This window comes from Hippocampus bargibanti, linkage group LG20 (genome assembly GCF_051943395.1).
Source record: "Hippocampus bargibanti isolate YZ-2025 linkage group LG20, ASM5194339v1, whole genome shotgun sequence".
Classification (NCBI taxonomy): domain Eukaryota; kingdom Metazoa; phylum Chordata; class Actinopteri; order Syngnathiformes; family Syngnathidae; genus Hippocampus; species Hippocampus bargibanti.
In genome coordinates this window covers 10,425,897-10,451,170 of record NC_142753.1, presented here as the reverse complement: position 1 = coordinate 10,451,170, position 25,274 = coordinate 10,425,897, and the positions used below count along the sequence as shown (strand labels likewise).

Here is a 25,274-nt window from a genome sequence, read left to right as displayed (position 1 = left end):
GTGACGTCATTGCCGCGTGCGTAATGATAGATTGAGCAAAAAAAATAACATAAAATAAGCAACAGACCCAAAGAGGTGGACTTCTTACGAACGCCTCTGATTGAATTCCAGCGTTTAGTTGGCTAGGTGATGTAATTTTACGCACATCCTCGGTGGAAGAATGGTTTGGTGAGGCGTGGTTCTAGTCTGCGTTATTTCGCACAATCCTCTGACGGAATACTTATTTGGGTTAAGATATATTTATATTTTTACGCACCGCTCAGCCTTGGTGGACTTTTTACGCTGCGGGCTTTGGTTTCGTGGCGAGTATATTTCTACTTTGACGCCACTAACATCGGGTCGGATTTCAAGAAATAGACTATTACGCACAGCTTTCAACGAGAATAACAAGGCGAGGAAATTGACTTTTACGCACAGCTTTCGACGAGAATAACAAGGGGAGGAAATTGACTTTTACGCACAGCTTTCGACGAGAATAACAAGGCGAGGAAATTGACTTTTACGCACAGCTGTGATTTGGTGGTGAGGAAGGTGGACTTTGACGCACAGGTTTTTCCTTTAGTTGGTGAGGAGGACTTGAACGGACACATCCTGACGTTCCTCCTCCTCGCTCGCCAGCACACCAGTATGCACGCTTCAGGGGGGCCCTATTGATTAACCTCGCTTTTCAAGAAAACCCCAAAATCAAAAATGGAGAACTCAACCAACCAGACGCTGGGCGTGTGGACGGATTCAAGCGTGGCGTATAAAGTTATCAGTACGGGGTTGTTGCTACTGATCTGCTTGGCAGGCGTGGTCGGCAACGTGATGGTGGTCCTGGTGGTGTTGACCACCAAGCACATGCGGACGCCCACCAACTGCTATCTGGTGAGCCTGGCGGCCGCTGACCTGATGGTGTTAACGGCGGCCGGTTTGCCCACGGCGGCCGAGGGCGCTTTGGGTTCTTGGGTTTTGGGTCACTGGGGGTGTGTGTGCATCACATACCTGCAGTACCTGGGCATCAACGCCTCTTCGTGCTCCATCGCCGCCTTCACCGTCGAGAGGTACATCGCCATCTGCCATCCCATCAAAGCGCAATTCCTCTGCACGCTATCCCGCGCCAAGAAGATCATCCTTTTGGTTTGGACGTTGACGTCCGCCTACTGCGTCATGTGGTTCTACCTGGCTAACCTACAGGTGCAGGTTTACGAAAACGCCAAGGTGACCGCGTGTGGTTACCGGGTGTCCAGGAAGCATTACCTCCCCGTGTATTTCTTTGACTTTGGGATGTTCTTCGTGGTGCCGCTGCTGCTGAGCGCGGTGCTGTATGGGCTGATCGGACGCATTCTTTTCCTCAACCCGCTTCCTTCTGATCCAAAGGAGCAGCAACAGCTGCAGAGGACCAACAACCAGGATATGGGAAAGAGGAGCTGCAGGAATTCCAGCTCCACCGCAGCCTCGCGCAGACAGGTGAGAACCTGAGAGGTAGAATTTCACAACTTTGCTGATGTGAATTGTCCATTTCTCCACTGTGAGACTCATAAAGGTTAATATATTTAAGATATTTTCCACCCCTCCCAAAAATGGGTTGATTGGTGAGAGGGAAAAAAATGGATCAGTTGTGGATTTTAAATGAATCAATTTTTTAAAAATGTGACTTAGATACTGGGAAAGACGAAAGAAAGCCATTTTAGTTCAGTCATTCTTTCGTTTACCACTAGAGGGAGCCCGTGTAGAAGACTTTGGAGAATCACTGCTGAAATTAACCTGCTTGTGGCGTGTGATTCCCACCTGGCCAGGTGACCAAGATGCTAGCAGTGGTGGTGATCTTGTTCGCCGTGCTGTGGATGCCGTACCGTACCCTGGTGGTGGTCAACTCCTTCCTGGATCGTCCGTACCAGAACAGCTGGTTCCTGCTCTTCTGCCGAGTGTGCGTGTATTTGAACAGCGCTATCAACCCGCTAATCTACAACGCCATGTCTCAAAAGTTCCGCGCCGCCTTCCTCAAGATCTGCCGATGCGGCCGAGGGCCTTCCGACAAACCGTCCGGTTCGTACGGGGCGGCACTGAGCTACAGCGCCGTCAAGGATTCGTCAGCGGTAGAGTGCACAGATCGCTTTCCGACCGACGTGGAGGAGGTCACCGTCACTGACGGACTCCTGGTAGAGCATAATGGCATCTTCGCCGGATCCTCCTCGGACTTGGAGATGGCGGCTTGAGCGTCTTCGCAGACCCAACCGTTCTCTGAGGAGTATATTTTATATTCCAAAAACGTCAGCTCATGTCAAGAGCGTTGCTACATTTGTCGTCGATGTAACACAGGTTTGTTCATCTTGGTCACGCTACGTGTGTGGCTTGCTGATGATTTACTGGTTATTCATTGTCGTTACAGACTACGGTAATAATGCAAGCTCATACTTTTGAGGACACTGGTGTGTTTGTGTCAATCTATTTACCTAATAAACACTCATACGTGGAACACAGTCCTATGATTATGGTCATGGTTCTTAAACTGGGTTTGATCAAACCCTCGGGCAGTGGTTCTTAATCTTGTTGGAGGCACCGAACCCCACCAGTTTCATCTGCTCATTCACCGAACCCTTCTTCCAATGACTGTGCCTACAAACTGCAGTCTAGACTGAGGGGTGGACCTCTGTGGCGGAGGATCCACCGAACCCCTGAGACAGACTCACCGAACCCCTAGGGTTCGATCGAACCCAGGTTAAAAACCACTGCCCTAGGGGTTCGGTGAGTCAGTCTCAGGGGTTCGGTGGATCCTCCGCCGCAGAGCTCCACCCCTCAGTCTAGTCAACCGCTGTGCTCAATCCATGTTGTGGACACTTTGCCGATTATTGGTCTGTGTAAGTCAATCGGGTCATTACAGTTTTTGGGGCATGGTTAGGGTGTCAAACAAGGGGTTTCAAATTAAGGTTCAAGCCTAGGTTTGGGTTTCCAAGTTTGTTTTACCACAAGGCTGGTGGTTTGGGATTAGGGTTTCAAGCCTGGGTTGGGGTTTGAAGTTAGGGTTTCAAATGAGGTCTCTGTCAGCCTAGTTTGGGAATTAGAAATTTACAACAAAGGTCATGAGTCTGGATTTGGATTTCAGATTTGGTTTAGGGTTTGAAAGTTGGGTTTCCGGCCAAGGTTTAAGATTTTTTTAAGAGTTTTCAAATGAGGGTTAAGGTTTGGAGAACTCTTCAGACAAAATCTAAAAAAATGAATAATCATTGAATTTACATTCAGACTTGCCACTGTACATAGCAAGATGGTGAACATGATGATGACCCAGAAAAAATAATGTAAAAAAATATTCTTGTTATGAATTAGAAACAATAAAAAAAATATGATTTTCATTTGTACAGGAAGAACCGTTGTTCAACGTGCAATTGTTTTTAGCATGCATTTTCACCGAATGGCTTTCTTCTGGCGTCTGATTGGCTAAGAGGACCATATACTTGGCCAAATGACCCGTTGCTTTGGCAAACGCCTCTTGACAAGCGTCTGTCCTTTCTCCGCCATCATCGAACAAAGAAGGCTGCCTGTGATCTCCTAGCAACCGCTTCCCTGATTGACGAGATCCCAATGAGGATGGACGTTAATTGAAGCAGTCATGAATTAAAAAAAAGTTTTGTGTCATATGTGTAGTATCCCAAATTAGATCCCAACCCCCCCCCCCCCCCCTAAAAAACAAGGCTTTTGGTCAACTGCTGTTTTGTCCTTATTTATAATAACCGTGCAGAATTTAAATGGCTGTCAGAGGGCGCAGGAGATGCGACAGCATCGGTGAAGGAGGATGAAGATGCTGCGTCGCTGCCGATAAACATTGTGTATGTGTGAAATGTGTGTTTATTGATGCAAGACTGTTTTATTGTCTGTGACTTGTTTAATATATATATATATATATATATATATATATATATATATATATATATACACCTAAGATTGTATTTTGTTATTGATTTCCGGCCCTTGCTGATAAATGGGTGTTGTTTAGTTGCAAGTCCTGTTCCAGATAGCTCCTTTGTTGGAAAGTGGAGCTGTGTTGTGCTGCCAATAAAGATGCTTGTGGAGTTGAGACTTAGTATTAAAATTATGGATGTTCGTTATTTTTAATATAAATTTTTTTGTTTTTACTCAACAAGTCAGAATTTTCCATAAACACCTCCCTGAATATACAAGACGAATAACATTGATCAAAAACGTTTTACATCTTTTTTTTAAAATCGGATATGCATTTATTATTTTGCTCCGATTCCTAATCTGACATGTTTTTTTTAACATTACATCAGATTTTCATTCAGTGATATGGTTTTGGACCATAATCCGTTCCAGAAACCTGTTTGAAACCATATTTGTTCCAAAACTGAATCAGCAATTCCAATTATAATCAAGTAAACATTTTAATTCGTTCCAAGTCTAAACTTAAGGCCTGATGCACGATGCTAAAACAACAGTCCGATATTATAAAGTTCTCACCAATGGACTATGTGCTGCAAATTTATAAGAAAGTGCGCCGCTACGTGAGTGAAATGAGCGAGTGGCGACCTGTTGACTCTGAAAGCCTCCCTGCACGTCAGCTTAGGGCTTGCTAATAAAAAAAGGCAGGAAGGGGAAAATTCAATTGTATGCCTTTAAGGACATTACATGTTTTTTTTTCCACAGAACCTACCACCCCACTGCCCCCCCTAAATAAATAAAGAAGAGAGGACGCGAAAATAACCAATGGTGAGGATACGGATGATTTTCTGTAGGATTTGGTGGGTGAATGAGAACAGCTAAATAAAAACGACACAAGCCTCACAGAACAGCAAAGTAAAAAAAGAAAACGTCGCGTATAAGAAACTTGTCATTCACAATGTGCTGTATGTCTGTAATCATAGCAAAATATGTACTGTACATCATAAAATAAACTAAGGTGTAAAAAACAGGATCGAATAGGACATTATCTTCTGCTGACCCTAAGTTCCATTTTTCACTCCTATTTTACACTTGGACTACCGTATTTTCCTGTGTATTAGCCGCACCCAAAATGCTTGATTTTCTTCTATGATATGCAGATGCGCCTTATACGTATGTGAAATAATATTGAGCCACAACAGGTATCGCAACTATTACAAAGTTGTCAATCACTTTTACACACTCCTCTTTCGGGAGAAAACTTTGCTGCAGTGAGAGACTCAGTCGGACGCCGAAAGAGGAGTGTATAAAAGTGATTGACAACTTTGTCAGACGAGTACAGGTATGCTTGCAACGAAATGGTGGACATTTGGAACATATTTTGGGAAAGCCATAAATTGACTAGAAATTGACAGAAATCGCTGAAACTCTGGTGAATGGTCTTCTATAAACTGAATAATGTGTGGCTGTAATTTGAAATAAATAGCTTTTTAATCAAAGTCACAATTGAAATGTTCATGGGTACGTGTCTTTTTTATTCAATAAATTCTTCACTTTATTAGTCTGGAACAATATGAGATAATATAATTTATAGCTGATTATTTCACATACAGTGAGACCTCAATTTACAAACACCTTATCTTACAAACTTTTCGTCTTACAAACGTCAAATTTTTGAAAATTAAACCTTATAATAAGCACTATTTTCATAATACACACCCACCACGGCTGGCGGAGTGATCTTCGGCGGAAGCACATGACCGAACAGCACCAGAGGTTAAGTTACCAACAGTTCTTATGGAAGGTGACTCTCCTTCCATAAGCCATCAACGATCATCAAAAAGGTCAATAAAACTTTATTTTACAGCACAGTTTATTTCTTTAATTACAGTCCTCATGTAATGCGCCTCTCTTTCCAAACAGCAATTCCCTTTGACCTTCGACCTCCAACGCCATTCCATCAAGCCATCAATGACCATCACAAATGTAAATAAAGTGACTTTATGATACAATGCAGTGTATTTCTTTCATTACAATGCAATAGCACATTTATTATACATAGAATAAGGTATGTTGTGTGTAGTTTTAAGGCTTATTTAGTTGAAAAGTATATTTTATGGAAACTCGGGAACGGATTATTCCCATTTTAATGGTTTCCTATGGGATTTTTTTTTTGAGATACACACACTTTTCGCCTTACACACTCTGTCTTGGAACCAATTAAGTTCGTAAGTTGAGGTCTCACTGTATATGTTTCAACTCCCCCGACCCCCCGTTTCCATTATATGATCAAATCGAAGTTGTCCCACCCCCTGGAGTAAGCAGACATTTGACACTTTCAGTCTGAGGGGATGAAAGTTTATTTTCCAGACTGCTCCGCATCAATCTTAATTATTATTATTATTATTAACCTTTAGCACGAAAAGGTTACCAGAGGTGAGGGCGAATAGCCTCTCATCGGTAGCCCTGAAGCCCAGCACGGGTTTATCTGAGTCCAGGCTGGCCACCTGTTGCTTGGCAACCTGCCCTACCTGCCGTCCCTGCTTCCTGTTGAAAAGTACGCCGTCCACTGGGGACGGTTGGCGGTAGATGAAGGCGCGGCGCAGGCACTCGCACAGCGATGCGTATGAGAAGTTGGGCGAGCACGTGGAGAACTTCTTGTCCCGCTTGGATGCTTGCACGTAGCCTAGCAAAGAGAAGATAAAGAGTCACAATGAAGCTAGCATGCTAAGCTCATACAGTTGACGTGAAACTGGTTTGTTCTCCTCCACCCGGAAGAAAACTAAACACAATCTGATTAGCGCAAGTACCCTTTTGCAAACGGCCGCCTGCTTCTTCTGCTTCCTCATTAGATTCGTATTTTGTTAAGAAAAATTTGCCGAATTTCAGCAAGCTTAATGCTAACACATAATGGGAAACACTGTAGCGTGGCTCAAAAAATTAGCATCAATATTGCATGAGTTGTGTTAAAAAATAAATACAATAAACAACAGCATCAACAATATGACAAATCTCTGGGAAAAAAAAAACAAGAAATATAGGTTGGTTGAGACTTTTCTGCGGTTGGCAGGCAACAAGTTCAGGGTGTCCTCCGCTTACTGCCCAAAGATAGCTGGCTGGCATAGGAACCGGTACATCCAATATGGGTCAAAATCTTTGATAATATGGGTTTATTTTTTTAGATATACCAGTATTTATTTAATGATTAGTTCACGATTTATAAAATTGATTACTTCATGATTTATAAAAAATATATTTTAAGTCAATGAATAGCAATTATTTTATTAAAAATTAACACATGTACATTGTTTTTTTATTTCACATTTGTTTAATTCATCCAAGTGTAATTATTTATAATAGTTACAAATTAAAAAAAATACCCACACAATCAATATATATATATTTGTATTTTATGAACTGGTAGTTGATTAAAAATGACAATTGATGGAAATAATATGAGAATTAAATATTTAATTATTGTTTAATTATTCACACTGATTAAAAAAACAGATGACTTATTAACAAACCATTTCATAATGTGTCATTAGAGATAATACAATTTTAATAGAAAAGATAATAAAAAATAACTACAAGAGATTTATCAAATACGAAACGATTGGTTTGGTAATGATAATTAAATGCATTATAAAACGTATAAGATTTTTTAACATTGTTGAATGAATATAGTATATACACATAGGCAATAGCAAGCCACCACAATTTTTTTTTCATTAATTTGCTTTCACATTCAAGGCAAAAAGCATGAACTTTCTTACCGAGGGCATTGAAGGTAGCGATGTGCTCCCACATGTCGGCGGGCCGGTCAGGCCGCGGTTGCCACAGTAGGGCGTCCACGTCATGACGGAGGCACAGACACGGCATCTGGGTTGGGTCCACAATGACGGTGAAGAGGTACTGATGGCTGCCGAGGTTCACCTACGAGTGGGAAACAGGAATAAAACAAATGTATATTAATATTTTATTTTCAAGCGTCTTTCAAAGCTCTCAAGGAGACTTATGTCTGATTTACAGCATTGCTTTTTGTAGCGTCAAGTTGAGACATGTTTGCATGCGTCATGCTAGGCGGCCACCAATTTATGTGTGATCATATGTTCTTTTTTTTCTTGAAGGACAACCGACACCATTTTTTGTTTCCTAAGTGACATCAGAAAAACGTTTTATAGCATCTAAAATAAAGTGTCCCAAAACTGCTTCGAAATAACCTCGGAAAATGGCGAGTTTCAGAAGGTCCCGCCCCCTTGTTCGTGACATCACGGCAGGATACTCCAGACACAAAACAATGGCTTCAGAGAGTTCAGATTCGGAGAAGTTGCTTTCTTGTTACTCATCCAGTTATGAATATGATTCAAATAGTTCTGAAGAGGAAAGCATAAATGTTTGCAATCAATTAAAGAAGTCCTTCCATATCAATTCGAGCCATCTGGACTCCAATGTAGCGTCCCAGAAAATGCACAAGATGGCGCCCAAGCTCTGTTGAAAATGGGCTGATTTGTCTGCTGAGAATTTGTGTCCATTTTTATGGTGTTACCGCAATTGGTAGCGTTGGTGCGACACAAAAGCTAGAGTCTGATAGCAGGGAGGGTTTGATCTAATCAGTATTATGCATGATGCTGTCAACAATGAGTCATTGTGCATTTGTTCATGTCAAGTATCACGGTCCTCGTGTGGTGCTGAGGCTTAAGACTGTCTAATTATTGTTTGGCGACCACTCGGAGGTTGTCGCGGGGGTCTCTCAAGAACCCATTTCCCAATACAAAAGAAGACAAGGACGTAGCGATCAAAGGCCAACATGACGAAAACAAGTCTGCAAGAACATTTTTATATAGACACCGGCAAAAACACCAAAGATGTAACTGTTTTATTTGCTACCAATCACTGATACCACAAACCTATTAATTTAACTCATACATTGCCAGACGATATGCAAAAATGTATCAACTCCTGTCACGGTTTGCAAGGTGGTGATGGCGGTTGTGGATCCCAAAGTGAGCAGGCAGGAGGGAGCAGCAGGTTGTATTTGAGAAATTGTATTAACATAAAGTCAGCAAGAACAAAATCTAAAATATCAAAATCATTTGAACAGAAAAATACAAAGTATCAAAGAAAACAATGAGTAAAAACGAACCTGAACGAACCTGGGTGCAGAAAACATATACAAACTACAATGACCCGACACCGAATGGTCGTGCCGGGAGTCCTTTTGACTGCCACTGATTGGAACGATCAACACCTGTGCGGGTGCAGGTGGGGCCGACAGCACTACCCGTTGGTCACCAACCAGATCATGACACAAAAAGGTGAAAAATGCAGAGCATACGTTGCCATTTCATGATAAAAGATTTTTGGTGGAAGGGAAAGCCATATGAAACCTCGCACAAAGTGGGCTGCAAAAAAAAAAAAAAAAAACAGGGAGATAAGCCTCCCTGAATGAAGTTGTGATAAGAGCACTCGGACACTGAGTCACATGCTCACATAGGCAGTGGTAGCCTTCGAAAAAGGCAGATGGCTATTTCTGAGCATCGAGGAAACATTAAAAGGGCTTTTCATTTTCCGGAAAGACACGGCATCGCTTACATTCAAGCTTAATGATGAGCCTCTCATTCATTACTCCGTGAAGTGGTCTCTTGTGGGAGCTTTGTAATGGACGGAGAACCAAATAGAGAGAGAGGGCCATTAACCCTGGAACACACATCATTCAGACCCACCCCATTCTTAAAAAAAAAAGTTTAGAATTGAAAGAAAGGACCACATTACTTGCGTGGCACATGTTTTCGACGGATGCTGAAAACACCACACGTGACGCTTTGTTCACCTTGGCATTGAGAAGGTCACCCGGAGCCTTTGCTCACCCGGATGGATGCAACCTCCTCATGCAATAAGCCCACTTTAAGCGAACAGCAAAAAAAATACAGACGGAGGGGGCCGTAAATGACAATGTATACCTCGGTAGGACCTTAATGCTAACCATAAATCATAGAAAAACACTACCCTAAGCGCATCTACACTAGAAAAATAGAAAAGACCCAGAAATGGACAAGAACGGTAAAGCATCATGACAGAATATAATTCCGATAATGGATGGACGGAAGTCTCCTTAGAAGAACGTTTCTCGAAACTTTTGAAAGGCGCTTATAAATGAAATGTATTATTATTATCATCATCAATCTCGCTAGCTATCGAGCAAGCTACCTATCTACCTATTTGCTATCTAGCTAGCTAGCTATTAGCTATAGGGCTATCTATTAGCTATGTCCTTGAGAGTTTTAAGGGGCGCTTGTAGATGCACTGTATTATTATTATTATTATTATTATGAGCTATCTATCATCTAGCTAGCTTGCTTTCTATCTATTTGAGTTACTTCTGGGTTGAGTGAATGCTGGCGCATGTGGCTGCCGCTGCTCACCCACAGTAAAACTTATCCTGTGACTGTAAAGTGACTTTGAGAGTTTGGAAAGGCGCTTATAAATGAAATGTATTATTATTATTATTATTTCTAATTTTTTGTGCGTCTCGTTTGTAAAAATGCCCATCAATCATACCTTCATTGTCATAAGAGTTAAGAAACCTAAAAATAAGTTATGTTATTCATTGTGTCGATGGTTCTTTATTAATCAGTCGATTCGTAATTTCTGGAATTTCATTATTCTGCTAAATAATAACGGCATTGGCCACAAAAATATCATATTTATCAAGCCCTCGTGGAGTCTCGACATTGTCAAAACTGGTCACGTACTCACCACTTGAGTGGCCTTCAGTGACGTGCCGTCAAAGTGCACCAGGCTGGAAGTGTCCTCGGGGAATCCGTCGCAGTCCTCGAGTTCTTGGGAGTTGCAGGCTGGCTTGTCCAAGTCAGGATTAGCGTGCTGGGGAAGCCGTCAAGAGAGCACAGAGTTATTCTTGTTCTGCGTTTATTAGCACAAGAGCTGGCCTTCATTAGACCTGGGGAAGCTGAAGTGGGAACAGATGACCCTAACAAGGGGTGAGAGGAAGTGGGTCTCGCATGACTCACGGTGCGATGCGAGGAAAGGGGGGTAAGAGCAACTGAAAGAAGCTCGTCATCAGGACATCTGAAGTCTAATTTAAAAGTTGGAGGGATCAATTTAGTCTCAAAAGGAAGCTATGAGAATGATCTTATTACAATACAAGTGGTAGCTACTTTTCATGAATCCAAATCAACAGAAGTTTTTCAACTTCTTCTATTGCCTGAGACCGTTTCTTAGAAAACACAGAAACACCCTTAGCCACAAGTAGCAATGGTCGACTTAGCATACTGGTATTGGGACGCTAAGTCACACATAAGAACACCTTGTTCGTGTTTTTCGATGATCTCCTTCTCCTCAACCGTAATTTTGTTTTGTGTCCTATTTGGCTTAACATTAGCCTGTGGTGGGGTCTTTTTCTGCCCCAAAAAGCAAAGTTATCCACTCGATAGCAAACCACGTATGTACTCAGAGAAAGGGGGTGTGGAAATGTAGTCCGGAAGCCACGGTAGCGCTGTTCGGCCGTGTGGTTTAGTGTTCTTCCGCCGAAAACTAGTCCGCCAGCCATTGTGGCGCTCCGTGTGTTTCCCAAAAACAAGTTCGTATGCCAAGATTAAATTCGCGCACATTTAATGTTCGTAAGGCGAAAGGTTCGTTAGCTAAAGCGTTCGTAAACCAAGGTGTCACTGTACTCGTCTGCAGTGTTTCAAGCTATCCTGTCGCACATTGGCGAAACATCATCTGCATTGGAAAGAAACATGGCTGACCACGTCCGCGGAGGTCAAGTGGGTGAGCCTCTCCTGGACGAGGGCGGCCTGCTCATCGCTCATCACGTGCTCCCCTCGACGGTCACCCATCACCAGCTCGGGCCACATGGGACCTTCTGTGCGTTTCTGAAGACTCACTTCCAAACTGCGGAGGTCAAAGAAACAATCGGCATCAAATAAAAGTGTTACTTTGAAACAGCTTTAGAGTACATACAGTACCTTTTGTCATCCTTGATGGTCCACGCACAGGCCTCAGGGTCTACGGAGGCGTACAGCTGGCCCTCCAGCAGGGGGGCGAATCCTTGCACGCCGACACTGATGGAATCCGCCGTCAATCGGAACTGAATTGCGTTCTTGGTCACGCCCTCAGGCAGGCGTACGCTTGCCGTGATGTCTTCCGACGTCTGCTGCCAGAAGTAGACGGGATCTGGATCGCGAGGGGGCCGAGTGTTTATAATGTGCACTTCAAAACTTGTTTTGAGGAGCACTTACAATCACGGTGGCTGGCGGACTAGTTTTCCACACCCCCTTTGAGTGCAGATGTGGTTTGCTATCGAGTGGAGTACTTTTGCTATTATGGGACCGAAAAAGACCCCACTACAGGCTCATGTTACGCCGAAGAGGACACAAAAGATAATTAGAGGCGAGCAGAAGAAGGAGATCATCGAAAAACACGAACGAGGTGTGCATTTGTGTGACTTAGCTTAGCTTAGACTCTTATTTTCTGATGAAAGAAGAGAGTCTAAGGTCTCTTACGCTGCACTGAATGTCTATGTAGTCCGAAAACTCAATATTCCTGCAATTTCAGTGACAATGACAAAAACCCTGGCACTGGAATGGAGACATTTTTGCACCTTCAAGTCCCATCTCAAAACCCACCTATTTAAAATTGCATTTTCTGTGTAGCTCTCTTCCTTGTTTCTATTTATAATTGTATTTTATTGATTGTATTCTATTTGTGATTGTATTTTATTTATTATAGTACCCATACTTGTCTGTCACTGTAAAGTGTTTGAAAGGAGCTTAAACTGTAATTTATTATTATTATTAGTACATGTCTGGCAGTGAATGAGTGAAAACACAAAATCCTCAAACACCGTTAAAAATAAATGCCTGATTTTGGGGTGAAAATGCCTGATTTTGGGGTGAAAAAATATGCACGTCAAAGATCGTGCGAGTACTTTTTCACTTCCTTGAGACTAATTACTATAGCGTGACCCCTCCGTTATATCGTGCTAATTGCATTTTATGTTGTCATTAAACTGTAGACTTCTGATAGACATAATTAAACTGTCACGGTTGTTTTAAACCTTGTGAGTGTGGGCCTGCAAATATGGTAAAAATTGTTGGATGTCTAGTGTGTTTTCAAACCTTGAAATGAATAGGAAAAAAAAGAACGAATGACAGACTGTCAGGCATGAATAACACGATTAGCCCATCACAAAGAAAAGAAAATGTCAGATGCCTCGCTTGCTGTGACTATGCGCACGCCTCCATCACAGCGGATTAAAGATGGAAAAATCAACACAGCTTGTCTTCTACCCACCTGCTTTCTCCACCTCCATAGCTTGCTCATCCGCCGCCGACTGCGACTGCGGCTGCTTGAGGGCCTCGTCGTCCACGTGCGTGAAGTCGAAAGGCCTCTCTGACGCCACCATCAGACCGTCGCCTTGAGGCGTCACGGCGGCGTAATGCGGCACAGACTTTCCTTGGAGGAGGCGCCTCTTCTTCACTTTGTAATTCTTCTCTAAACCTTGTGAGAGAAAAAAAGCATCGGTTATTACAAACCCCACTGCAGCCATTAAAAAAAATTGATTGACAGCTGAAAGAGATGTTTAACTAATTCACTGCCAGATGATGTACAAAAATGCGTGCACTCCAGTGCCAGGGTTTTTGTCACTTTCACTCAAATTGCAGGATCCACAGAATATTATGTTTTAGGACTACATAAACATTCAAAACAGCGTAAGAAACATTAGACTCTCTTCTTTTATCAGAATAAAAAGAGTGAATTCCTAAGTTATATGGGTCTGGAGTTATATGAGCTTGAAATGAGGGTGACTGTCCAAAATACAATGCAATACATATGTACATATTGGTTTATATAACGATTTAACTACAGCTGAAGCTGTAACAAAGCGCTAGCATGGACAAATATAATACAATACATATTGAAAGGCAAATGCTGCCACCTCGTGGAAGGGAAAAACACTGCCAAAGGTCTGACCAGCGCTTTATCGACACCGACCCGCAATGCCAGGGATTTTGTCACTTTCACTCAAATTGCAGGACCCACAGAATATTATGTTTTAGGGCGACATAAACATTCAATACAGCGTAAGAAACATTAGACTCTCTTCTTTTATCAGAAAAAAAGAGTTCATTCCTAAGTTATATGGGTCTGGAGGTATTTGACCTTGAAATGGGGGTGGGTGTACAAATATAATACATACTTATTGGTTTATATAGCGCTTTAACAACAGCTGAAGTTGTAACAAAGTGCTAACATGGACAAAAGGTAAATGCTGCCCTCTCGTGGAAGGGAAAAACATTGCCAGAGGTCTGACCAGCGCTTTATCGACACCCACTTGCAAGAAAAACCAGAACATGAACAAATTCCGGAAAGGCACTCAACGTCACATTTTTCAATTCACGAATAAATTCAGGAATGGTAGCGAATGAGTTAGTGGCAACGTGCGTGAAATTGGAAGACTATTAGTTATGTAACTCATCTGGCTAACCTGGCCCGAAAATGTCCAAAATGAAGCTAAATTGGCCACTTCGAATCAAAATGGATGAAACCATGTCGTTTAGGACATTGCCCCCCCCCCCCCGATAATTGCAGCCAAACGGATTGAAATTTCTTGCCCAGACCTTGCCCCGCCATGTTGGTGACGGTGATCCACTCGAGTGTCACCGAGTATCCACTTCCCGCTGTTTCCTGAGTCTCCTTGACGACGCGCAGCAACAGGACCTCCAGTGTTTGGGCGCCCGCCTGGACGTGGGCCACGCTGTGGAGGATGATGAAGGGCTCGCCCAGGTCTTTCGTGAACAGCGGCTAGAAATGCAAAATATCCCATAGCAGTGGAAAGGAATACAGTGGTACCTTGGTGTACGAACTTAATTGGGTCCCAGACAGAGCGTGTAAGGCGAAAAGTGTGTATCCCAAAAAAAAATTTCCCATAGGAAACCATTAAAATGAGAATAATCCGTTCCTAGGTCCCCATAAAACAATGTTCTTTATAATTTTCTAAGCCTTAAAACTACACAAAATATACCTCATTTTATGTATAATAAATATGCTATGGTATTATAATTAAAGAAATAAACTGTACTGTATAATAAAGTTGTTTTATTTAACTTTGTGATGGTCGTTGATGGCTTGATGGAATGGAGTGGCCGGTTTCCTCAGCATTAAACACTTGATGAGGAACGTAACCTTCTTTCACCATCTTGCACAACAAGAAAGCAAGCAAGCAATCGAACCTCCCACTTTCCATAGGTACTCTCTCCCCGTTTGCTGGTACGAAGCAGGTAGAGTCGCCCGGCGCCATCAGAGAGGGCGGCCCAGGTGGCTGATGTGAGACTGAGGGAGGGGCACACACGGTCTTCGCGTTGGTTCCATTCAGGTGGTAGGCGAAATACCTCTCTTGGCTTGCCCAGCACCGTATCCTATACAAAAATTGTGTCCACCACTTGGATTATTCATTAATGAAAGATACAAAGCATTTAAAGTCATGTGATGCTGTTGGTCACCACCTGCTGGTGAACGGAGGCATCGAAGCATCATTGCAAAATAAACAGTATATAAACAATAAACAGAGTAGAGGATCGTGCCCAGGAAATATACCCGAGGCATACATAAAAGCCTACCAAAGTGACGGTGAGACTGAGCACTCGTCCTTTGCAGTCCACAAACAACACGCTGTCTTGGTACCAAGGGTCCAAGTGGAGGTAATTGTACATGCCAAATGCACGCATGTGCTCTAGCGTGTACTGGGAATCCTTCAAAGTCACTTCCTCCACAGCTGCATGGAAACAAGAGAGCAGAAAGGTCAGCCGGAGAATAAGGGCAAGAAAAATACCAGGTTTGTAACTTCAAAAAATACTTTAAAACACCTTAGATGATGTCATAGGGGGACAAAAACAAAAAAAATACATCAATTAGAACTGGAATAGAGATTTTATGACAAGGCCACTATTGTCCAGCCTTACAACAACAAAAAAAAAAGCATAATGTGGCCACATCACAAAAAGCAACTCTATTCACTAGCTGGACAAATAGTGTAATTTACATGATGAGCCACTTTTCGGTCACCTAATAGGCATGATTAAAGGTTGAATGATGGCTTTCGGCCAACCTAATTAGCTTAGCCTGACAATATGAGTCCCAAAAACATCCATCCAACTTCCTTTGGGTTGTGGATGGAATGGGCCTATCGTAGTTTACTTCGAACGACACGATTGGTTGTCAGTCAATCTAAATTACACAAGAACGAAGGAAGAAGGCATAAATTATAGGGTAGATAGAGTCACACATTGATGGACAATGTAAAGACTTCAGTGAAGCTAAAATATATGTTTTTGGAATGCAAAACAACTGCATTTGGTCGTGCTGGGTTCTCAAAAACACATTGCACTAAAATGAAACTGAGTGCAGAGAGAGTACTTTGCAGTAACTGTAAATGGGGATATTTAATACTTGCTATACTTAGAGAAACGGAATTACAACTTTTATCGGGATAACATGTATTTTCTTTTTACCTATAAACATTGCCAAGAAAAAAAATCAAGGGAGGCCGTGAAGCGATTATCAGATTTGATAAATGATAAAAGTAAATTATAATAATGTATACATACAATCTAAACGGTGCTGATATTGTACATCAGCACTATTTTCCTGGGTGACCCTAATCTTGCAGAATCGCACACACTATTTAAAATGCTGGATCGATTTATAAACTTCTTAATGCAATCACAAAATATAAATCTGATATTTATGGGGGTTTCTTGTGTAAAATGACATAATTGCGTGCAGTATGTGCCTGGTGAAAGCTAACTTCAAGCTTACCAGCGTCCAGCTCAATGTTGTACGTCGGTATGACGTCCAAGGATAGTCGGTAACTCTCGAAGTTTGGGTCCAACAGCTCCCTGTTCACCTTTAGGGTATAATTAGACGTCGGCATGTTGTTTGTTTAATATTTCAAATGACAATTGTATTTTTATTTTATTTTTGGAGAGAAGGGGTGGAAAGACCACGTTATGGTGCACTTGCAGGACGAGCGATTTTTGTTTCCGTCGGGGTTATTTTAACAGCGAACAGAAATGGGAAGTTCAAGTTGAGGCGCCGGTATAATTTTATTACAAAATAATCAATGAGGACATACGGTTGTGATAATGTAATTTTAATCAACAAATTACTCAGATTAAATAATGTAATTATAACCTGACATTTTGTGCGAATTTATCAAACAGGACCTGGCGGAGCGGAAAAAAAAGTAGTTCAAGCCGTGTTTTTGCCGGTATTTTATTAACGAGGGACAGCGTGCTCCCGAGCAGATCAGATACAGTAAAAAGGTAAACCAACGGAAAATTTCACAATCGGTCACTCTTTTGCCTCGCTGAAATACGTTCGTACGTGCTTATTTACTTTTATTCCCCCTCAGATCATGAGCAAGGAGTCACAGATGAGGGCTGCTATTAACCAGAAGCTGATCGAAATGGGCGAGAGGGAGCGGTGAGCGAACTGAAGTCCTTTACAAAAACAACGGGCGTTTTTGATCTTTTTTTTTTCTTCAGAAAGACTTTTTCTACACTCATTTGGCTACAAAACGATGTACATTTGCACAATACAAAGTGAGAATGTACAACTGTGCACAATGTGTCAGTTCTACAAAAGTCCAAATACTATTTACAACTGTACTCGAGTAGATGCTATGGGTATCTGTCCTTTGTCATTTTACTGAAAGGAGTTTAAAAAAACTCCACTTGATTTTACCAATTTTTTTGAGAGGGTGCAATTGTCTGTACTTCCACTTGTGTGACTACCTTTGCCATTTCTGCAGGTTGAAAGAGTTGCTCAGGGCAAAGCTGGTGGAGTGCGGTTGGAAGGATCAGCTTAAGGCACACTGCAAAGGTAATAATTGTGATCATGCCTCTTTTCTACATTTTGTGAAATTGTCTCTTTCACAAGTGTTACATTGAATCGCGTGTGTGCAGATGTGATTCGAGAAAAAGGCCTTGACCACGTCACAGTGGAGGACCTCGTCAATGAAATTACACCGAAAGGCAGAGGTAATACATCTTTGTATAGAAACGTCTTACACATCAGCTAAAAACAAGTTGTCGCCTACATTGACGATAAAACACAATGAGCTCACTTGTCCTGTCAATTTTATATCAACATAAATTCCAAGCAGCAACTCTTGGCCCAAAGCAGTCAACTGTCAAAAGGTCAATTATTGCTGACATTCTTCAAAATGAGTGCTGCTCTATGCCCTGTTGACTAGGAGGTCTGACTATCAAGCACAGATTTCTTCTCCTAAAATAAATCTCATGGCCAAAATGCTCAAAACAGTTCATAATGGACAACGCAATATGATTAAATAAAAGAGTAAAAAAATAAAACTGTCATTGATTGGAGTGATTCAGAGATCATAGGAATCAAAATTTACACTTATGCTTGTATCCAAATCGTCATATCTCAAATCAGGTACTCATTGAAATAAATGGAAATGCCATTCGTCTATTAGAGCCCCCATAAGAACAGTGTGAAAATTATAACAACCTTTTTAGTATATAAAAAAAAATTATAATACACAATTTTGTACCGAATAAAAATCACACTAATATTATACAGTAAAGTCTCGTTATATCGATATCTGATATATCGATAGTCCCGGTTATATCGATACTATTTCTATGCACGCACGGAGAAAATTACATGCAAACAGGGTCGGATATATCGATAGTCCCGGTTATATCGATATTTTTCGGACTCCCTTGAATATCGATATAACGAGACTTTACTGTAATTGAATGGCCATCATGCCGCTGCTCTTCGTGTACACACAATGGCCACCAGGGGACAGTATGATACACCGTACCGGTACATGTACATTTTAAAGAAATAAAATATTGCAATTCATTATTATTTTTAAAGAGGTAAAGGAATACATGCCAGTCAGTGTTTCTAAATGTCAAATATAAAATTGTGGTTAACATTTTAATTGAGTACCCATTTTTTCTCTCCTACTCAAACTCCCCCATGAAAGTTACTAATAAATCTTAAAATTTCAAAGGACTTCAGTAAAAAAAAGGAAAACAAATTACTTTTTCCTCAAAACGAATTCAAATCATGAAATAATAAGTAACACAGTTACGAATGGAATTATTTTAGGAGGAAAGTAGTGAGTAATTATAACGTCAATAAAATTACAAATACATTTTTGAACATTTTCATAAGAAAAATAAAAATGACAACCTTGTCAGATGATCATGGGTGGCGCGTGATGACTGAGAATCTGCAAAGAGACAAACATTCATACGTTTGAGGAAGGACATTGGTGTTACACATTGCAGTTTTTTATGGTTACATCAAAATTAGCATTCGCAATGTCATTCAACTAACAATTTTGTTATTTTCTGTCCTTCTTTCCCTTAGCACTGGTTCCCGACAGCGTGAAAAAGGAGCTCCTGCAGAGAATCCGTGCATTTCTAGCTCAACATGCGACCTTGTGACCAACACTTCTGCTGTCTACAGATTTTTTTTTCCCTTTTAAACCCACTTTAGCTAGATCCATCAGTAAAACCCAGACTGAGGTTCATTTTCATCATGGTATTTTGTAATGCGTTTCATTTTTTTGTTTGTCTTAGTTTGTTATGCAATATTTTTTTTTGAAGCAAAGAAATAAAATTCATGCTTATTTTGGTTATCAGTGCTTGCTGTTTTTTGTTTTGACACGGCAAAGACAGTGACAACGTGAAAAATGTCCTTTATCTCATAACATCTTAAAGATGTTTTATGTCATGCTACATTTCCCGTGGCCGTGTGTTAAATAAGAGACATAATCTAGTATGTTGCTGACAGTGGCTACAAAAACTGTATTTGTCCACTCCAGTGCCAGGGTTTTTGTCATTTTCACTCCAATTGCAGGCCCCACAGGACTACATAAACATTCAGTACAGCGTTAGCAACCTTAGACTCTCTTCTTTCATCAGAAAAAAACAGATAATTCCTAAATTATAGTTCCTTTCATCACTTTGCTGCTGTGAAATGTAAATTTCTCCACTGTGAGACTGATAAAGGCAAATCCAATCCAATCCAATCCAATCCAATATGGGTCTGGAGTTATCGTAGCTTGAAATGGGGGCAGCTGTACAAAATACAATAAAGCACATCTATATTGATTTATATAGGTCTTTAACAACAACTGAAGCTGTAACATGGACAAAAGGCAAATGCTGCCCCATTGTGGAAGGGAAAACATTGCCAGAGGTCTGACCAGCAGCCCCGCAAGAATAACCAAAACCCGAACAAATTCACGAATGGCGCTCCACGTTGTGGTGCTTTTTAATTCCAGAATAAATTTGGGAATGGCAGTGAATGAGTTAAGTTATAGAAAGTGTAAAAAAGGGGTTTTGTAGAATTAAATAGAAACAACCAATTATCTTATGTGTCCAGATTTTAGGGGCACCCTGTACATTGAACAATTTTACTGTTAAATAAATTCAACGGTTATTCCGTGATATTTTGAGGGGGGTTGTAGAGGGATGGAAGCAAAACGAATGCAACAACGACTACGGCTTTTCATCATGTCATGGCTTGGTGAACAAGCTTAAATGGCCTTTGTACAAAAATGTGACTTTTACCTCATAGTTTACAACAAATCCAGATAGCGTTATAAGTAGCGGTGGCCAAATTGGGATACCTGACACCCTTATACGATGGCCAGTTGACAGCTCTTTTGTCTCAGTACCAGTTTTGTTATGGTTGAGCATCTGGGCGTGGGAAGTTCACAAGCGGGATCAGCCCACTTTGCAGGTGAGGCTACCTTAATAAAGAGCCACCACTCACCACAGTAAACAAAACGAAAAAAAAAAAAAATAAAAACTCCACTACAAGTTCCTGTTGTTTCTTTTCTTGATGACCCCAAGAGACATTGAAGATTTTTGAGACTTGGAAGAGGTGAGAAAAAGACTATTTTTCACATTTTACTTACGTGTATTGACATTTTTTTGTCTTCCCGACGTCGCAGCGGCAAAGGATGGCGGTCCGACGGGCGGCTCTCCTCCTCGCACTTTGCTGCTGCAGCTGTGAGTACAAATAATGACACAATTCACACATCAACTGCAACATTTTGAAGACACAGACCATGTAAAACGAGTACTTGACCTCAAATCAAAAGCAATAAAGGAACAATGGGCACAACAACAGTGTCAATAATAGTTGTCATCCCATTTCTCTTTTCAACTGATCACCGTGATGTTTTTCTCTAGATGCTCAGCGCCTGCATAGTGTACGACCGCATACAGGAAGTACAGAGGGAGCGACGCGTCTCACTCTGACGGGAGAAGGTACATTAACCCCCCGCACACACACACCCCTTTCCATTACAATTCATTTACAGTTTAAGTCTTTTGTTTGTTCACCTGTCCCACAAAAAAAGGTTTCGCTCAAGAAGGACAATTCCAGCTCAATCCTCAAAACGACACATTTGGGAACCGCGTGACACTGGTGTCGGACACTTTGTCCATCCCGTGTGATGTCGAGAGAGACTCCACGCATGGCAACCAGATCATGTGCTATACCAGGTATAGACTACAACAACTAAACAAAATAGGGGTGTACAAATGAAATCAAGAAACAACACGGTGAAATCTTGAGTCCAAAGAAGAACCTAACAGTACTGAGATTGTCAGCAAATAAATTTATGGATACCAATGGAAATCATTCACCTTGTAGTCAGAATGTAGTTGTGTCACTTCACCACATCATCTTATTTTTGGTAGACCCATGCCAAGTGACCGGTACACGGTCCGTGTCAGTATCAATGGGATTCCCATTCCTGATGAAGACATATGCAGGGGTCATATCAAGTCTTACCATTGCAGCTTCTACGTAAGAGTCCCAAATGTCCACATGAAAATAAATCATTTGTCTTCTTTTCTTTTTAATGGTGTTTTGTAACATCTCACTGTTCCCATCAGACACGATGGTATCGCACACCAACCATCCAGTCTCTCAGTCCCGTCAGCGGTCTTCCAGGTGACATCTTAAATTTTTAATTAAAGAAAAAGGCTTTAAATCATTCACTCATACACTGCGCGAACTTCTAAAAGTTGAAAATCATCTGTCGCAGGGACCTTGGTGACGGTGCGAGGACGTATTTTTACGGACGTCTATGGCAGCAACACTGCGCTGAGCTCCAATGGGAGGAATATCAGGTTTCTCAGGTAAGAAGTCATACGGTCCGAAGAGGTGATTGGTAAGTTGTGGTGGAAAGCTAACATTAAAAAAAACAGTTTTAATTTGACAATATGCTTTTAAATAGCCTATGGTTTGTATTTTTTCAGTCATCATTAGATAAATTAGCATTTTTGGTTAGTTCATGGCAACACGGTGGACGACTTGTGAGCATGTGGGCCTCACGGGGAAAATGGTTCGACTCTGGCTTTCCTGTGTGGAGGTTGCATGGTCTTCCAGTGTCTACGTGGGTTTTCTCTGGGTGCTCCAATTTCCTCCCACATTCCAAAAACACGCATTGCAGGCCGATTGAACACTCTAAATCGTCCCGTGGTGTGATTGTGAGTGTGAAATTTGTTTGTCTATGTGTGCCTTGCAATTGGCGGGCAAAACGGTTCAGAGTGTCCCCAGCCTAGTGCTCGAAGACTCTTAGGAGGTGTTCCAGCACCCCTGCGAGGGTAAAAAGTTTAGAAAATTGATGGTTGGTTGGTGAGTTTGTCATTATGCTCCTTGACGCAGGGCCTACATGAAGGGGATGCCATGCGAGCTGCTCAAAACGGATTCTGATGAACTGTAAATATTACACACATACAAAATAAAGTTGATTAAATGTACTTCATACTCACTGCAGATGCCATAAAGAGCAACATATTTATATTGCCGGGAGTAGTTTAATTCCGATATGTGTGTCTTTAAAGATATAATCTGAGCCTCGATTCGGAGACCTCTGTCTGGGGATATATGAGCTGCAAAATGACAGGGACTTATGTCGGTAAGTTACATTAACTGACTGAAATGTACCATATTTTCCGGTGTATAAGGCGCACCGGAGTATAAGGTGCACCCTCAATGAATGACAAATGTTTTCCAACTATAATATATATATATATATATATATATGTTTTCCAAATATAAGGCACATCATATTATACGGCGCTACATTAGAGGCTGCTAGGGTTACGCACTACTTCTACAGGGGGAAATGGATTCGGTGGCTGCTGACAGAGACCTGATGTGGCTCAATATTACTTCACACATAAGGAAATGCTTTTGGGTGCACCTTATACACCGGAAAATACGGTATTATATTTTGTGTGTGTATGTTTTGGTAAAGACAGTATTTTTTTGATAGAGTGGAGCTAAAAAAATATATGCATAAATTGTAACAACTTTCGCAAAACTCCCCATAGGGCATCACAACATGAGCTACATTTTGGATGCAGATTATGGCAGGTAGGGGTAAAATGTTTTATTTTCCCCCCAAAGTTATTAAATAAAGAAACAATTCTGGCATTTCATGATGTTTGAATGCAGGAGCTTACCGGAAAAGAACCTCTTAAGGATCTCAGCCACTGGACACCTTGGCATGTTTCAGACATTTGCGGGTAAGTAAATTTTAAATTTATTCAAATGATCAGAATCCATTTAAACTGTGTTTTGCATTTCAGAGGTTACACATATCACACCATCCACCGGCAGCGTCATGGGTGGAACTCTCCTGACCATCCACGGGCACTTTTTCGACGAGACTGACCTTCCGGCACGTGTTCTTGTGGGAGGTAATCGCAAACACCCCCCCCCCCCCCCCGGCTCAGTCCCTACCCTTGTTTCCGTGACAATGCCTCAGCAGACATTGTGTTTCAATCATGAGATGACAAAAGGGGAAAACATTGACTGTGGACTCGCACGCAACAGCGATAATCCTTGTCTAAGCAACGGGTGCACATACTGTACGCGACAACAATGCAAAGGAAGCTGGGTATGGCAATCGCACAGATTCTCTTGGCAGATAACAGAGACTGTTTCGTGGTCACTTAGCTCTGCTAAGTCCCCAAAAAACAAAACAAAAAAAGTTGGCAGAGCACACCACCATGCAAATATGTCATAAGTACAGTATATTGGTCAACTGAGGGCATCGCAAGTCATTTTGAATGTACTGGTACAAACCCCCACCACCTAAAAAAATCCATGCTCTACTCCAACAATTTCACAGGGCTGCCGTGTGAAATCAACAGTTTGCGTGACGACGAAATCACCTGCGTGACCCAACAGCAGCAGTTGGATAATAGTCGTGCCGACAACATGACCGTCTACCCAGGTGAGACATTCAAAGGCTTATTTCCACAGACACCTTTGTCAATGTCCATTCCAAGAATTTAAAACATGTGGAAAGACATGCTATACACGCCACCGTGTCTCACCATCACTCATTTACACTTTGATCCTTTGTAGCTAAATGAGATGAAATGATAAATGACAAAGTCACGCATCAAGCACCGTTTCTTTTAAGGTTGTCATGGTGTTCAAAAGAGTACCTGCTCTTGACAGCAGAGGCCTGCTACACAACAAACCTCGATTAAAATACCAGATGAGGTGTTCGTGCAAAGCAGGGAGACTCTTTCCACAGGACTGCACTGGAACTCAGTAGTAACAAAAGCTTGACTGAACGGATGATTCCGAGAGTGATAGCGCTTTGCTATCAAGTTGTTCAAGCGAAAGATAACGATGCTCACTTGAGTTGATCTTTAAAGCAACTGGCGAACTAAGTTTTTGATGACATTGGGTTCCAGTACAGCTTTTTGGATCACTGTTGCCCGTCTGTGAAAATAAATACTTGCTTGTAGGAGTCAGATGTTTTCAGCATTGGTACCAATGGTGAGCGGACAAAAGTCGTATTAAAAGTCAAAGGCTGATGTCCTGAGATTTGTCAGAATGATGACAGACTTAAAGTGGTTAAAAATTGTGACAGTGTTTGGTCAAGTGGGGACAGAGACAGTAAAACAAATTCAAGCAAAGTCAAACCCATCAGGACTCATTGTCAAAAGTGCTCCATAGCGCAAATAAAATCTAATCCCCGTTGTATGGCATCCAACCCAGGTGGCCGAGGCTTGAAGATGCAGGTGTGGAACGACACAAGATATTCCCAACTAGATGACATTCACAATTACAACGAGCGCAAAGAAGGCTACTGGGAGCTTTGGATTGACTCCATGCCTTACAAATTTGCGCCGGAACTGGACAACTTCAGTACGAGAACCACTGGCTTTTTTGTGCCACCGGCCAGTGGCAACTACACTATCTACCTCAACTGCGACGATCGCTGCGAATTGTACTTCAGCAACTCCAGTCGCCCAGAGGACAAGGCATGACAATTAAAAGCACAT

At 41.6% G+C, this 25,274-nt stretch overlaps 4 protein-coding genes and 1 long non-coding RNA gene across 6 annotated transcripts in view; 3 read left to right on the top strand and 2 right to left on the bottom strand.

Moving 5' to 3' along the window:
* Positions 1-57: 57 nt before the first annotated feature.
* Positions 58-2,642, top strand: LOC148883136 (thyrotropin-releasing hormone receptor-like). Its single transcript, XM_089023251.1, has 2 exons — positions 58-1,449; positions 1,779-2,642. The coding sequence occupies exons 1-2, from the start codon at positions 691-693 to the stop codon at positions 2,196-2,198; spliced, it is 1,179 nt and encodes a 392-aa protein (XP_088879377.1). The 5' UTR covers positions 58-690; the 3' UTR covers positions 2,199-2,642.
* Positions 2,643-6,218: 3,576 nt separating this feature from the next.
* Positions 6,219-17,717, bottom strand: nudcd1 (NudC domain containing 1). Of its 2 annotated transcripts, XM_089023828.1 has the most exons (11): positions 17,694-17,717; positions 16,717-16,804; positions 15,519-15,673; positions 15,132-15,317; positions 14,520-14,703; positions 13,192-13,398; positions 11,865-12,072; positions 11,646-11,790; positions 10,636-10,761; positions 7,653-7,812; positions 6,219-6,562 (listed from the first exon to the last, which is right to left on the bottom strand). In XM_089023828.1, exons 1-11 carry the CDS (start codon positions 17,700-17,702, stop codon positions 6,264-6,266), a joined length of 1,767 nt encoding a protein of 588 aa, XP_088879954.1. In that variant the 5' UTR covers positions 17,703-17,717; the 3' UTR covers positions 6,219-6,263. The 2 variants fall into 2 exon arrangements, with proteins under 2 accessions (XP_088879954.1, XP_088879953.1); XM_089023827.1 differs by lacking the exon at positions 17,694-17,717 and having other exon boundaries at positions 16,717-16,942.
* Positions 17,142-19,577, top strand: eny2 (ENY2 transcription and export complex 2 subunit). The gene is made up of 5 exons (XM_089023830.1): positions 17,142-17,222; positions 17,312-17,382; positions 17,711-17,781; positions 17,865-17,939; positions 19,309-19,577. Exons 2-5 carry the CDS (start codon positions 17,315-17,317, stop codon positions 19,383-19,385), a joined length of 291 nt encoding a protein of 96 aa, XP_088879956.1. The 5' UTR covers positions 17,142-17,222; positions 17,312-17,314; the 3' UTR covers positions 19,386-19,577.
* LOC148883133 (uncharacterized) lies at positions 17,987-21,729 on the bottom strand. The gene is made up of 3 exons (XR_016118669.1): positions 21,603-21,729; positions 20,867-20,958; positions 17,987-19,168 (listed from the first exon to the last, which is right to left on the bottom strand). It is a non-coding gene; the product is annotated as an uncharacterized LOC148883133 (long non-coding RNA).
* Positions 20,737-25,274, top strand: part of pkhd1l1.1 (PKHD1 like 1, tandem duplicate 1) — a 29,347-nt gene continuing 24,809 nt past the window's right edge. Inside the window, exons 1-14 of the mRNA XM_089023825.1 lie at positions 20,737-20,832; positions 20,903-20,960; positions 21,144-21,221; positions 21,314-21,458; positions 21,657-21,765; positions 21,855-21,912; positions 22,007-22,100; positions 22,630-22,683; positions 22,809-22,882; positions 23,301-23,343; positions 23,425-23,495; positions 23,559-23,669; positions 24,104-24,208; positions 24,988-25,253. Coding sequence (XP_088879951.1) covers positions 20,912-20,960; positions 21,144-21,221; positions 21,314-21,458; positions 21,657-21,765; positions 21,855-21,912; positions 22,007-22,100; positions 22,630-22,683; positions 22,809-22,882; positions 23,301-23,343; positions 23,425-23,495; positions 23,559-23,669; positions 24,104-24,208; positions 24,988-25,253 — 1,257 coding nt within the window. The 5' untranslated portion in view covers positions 20,737-20,832; positions 20,903-20,911. The remainder of the gene's footprint in view (positions 20,833-20,902; positions 20,961-21,143; positions 21,222-21,313; positions 21,459-21,656; positions 21,766-21,854; positions 21,913-22,006; positions 22,101-22,629; positions 22,684-22,808; positions 22,883-23,300; positions 23,344-23,424; positions 23,496-23,558; positions 23,670-24,103; positions 24,209-24,987; positions 25,254-25,274) is intronic.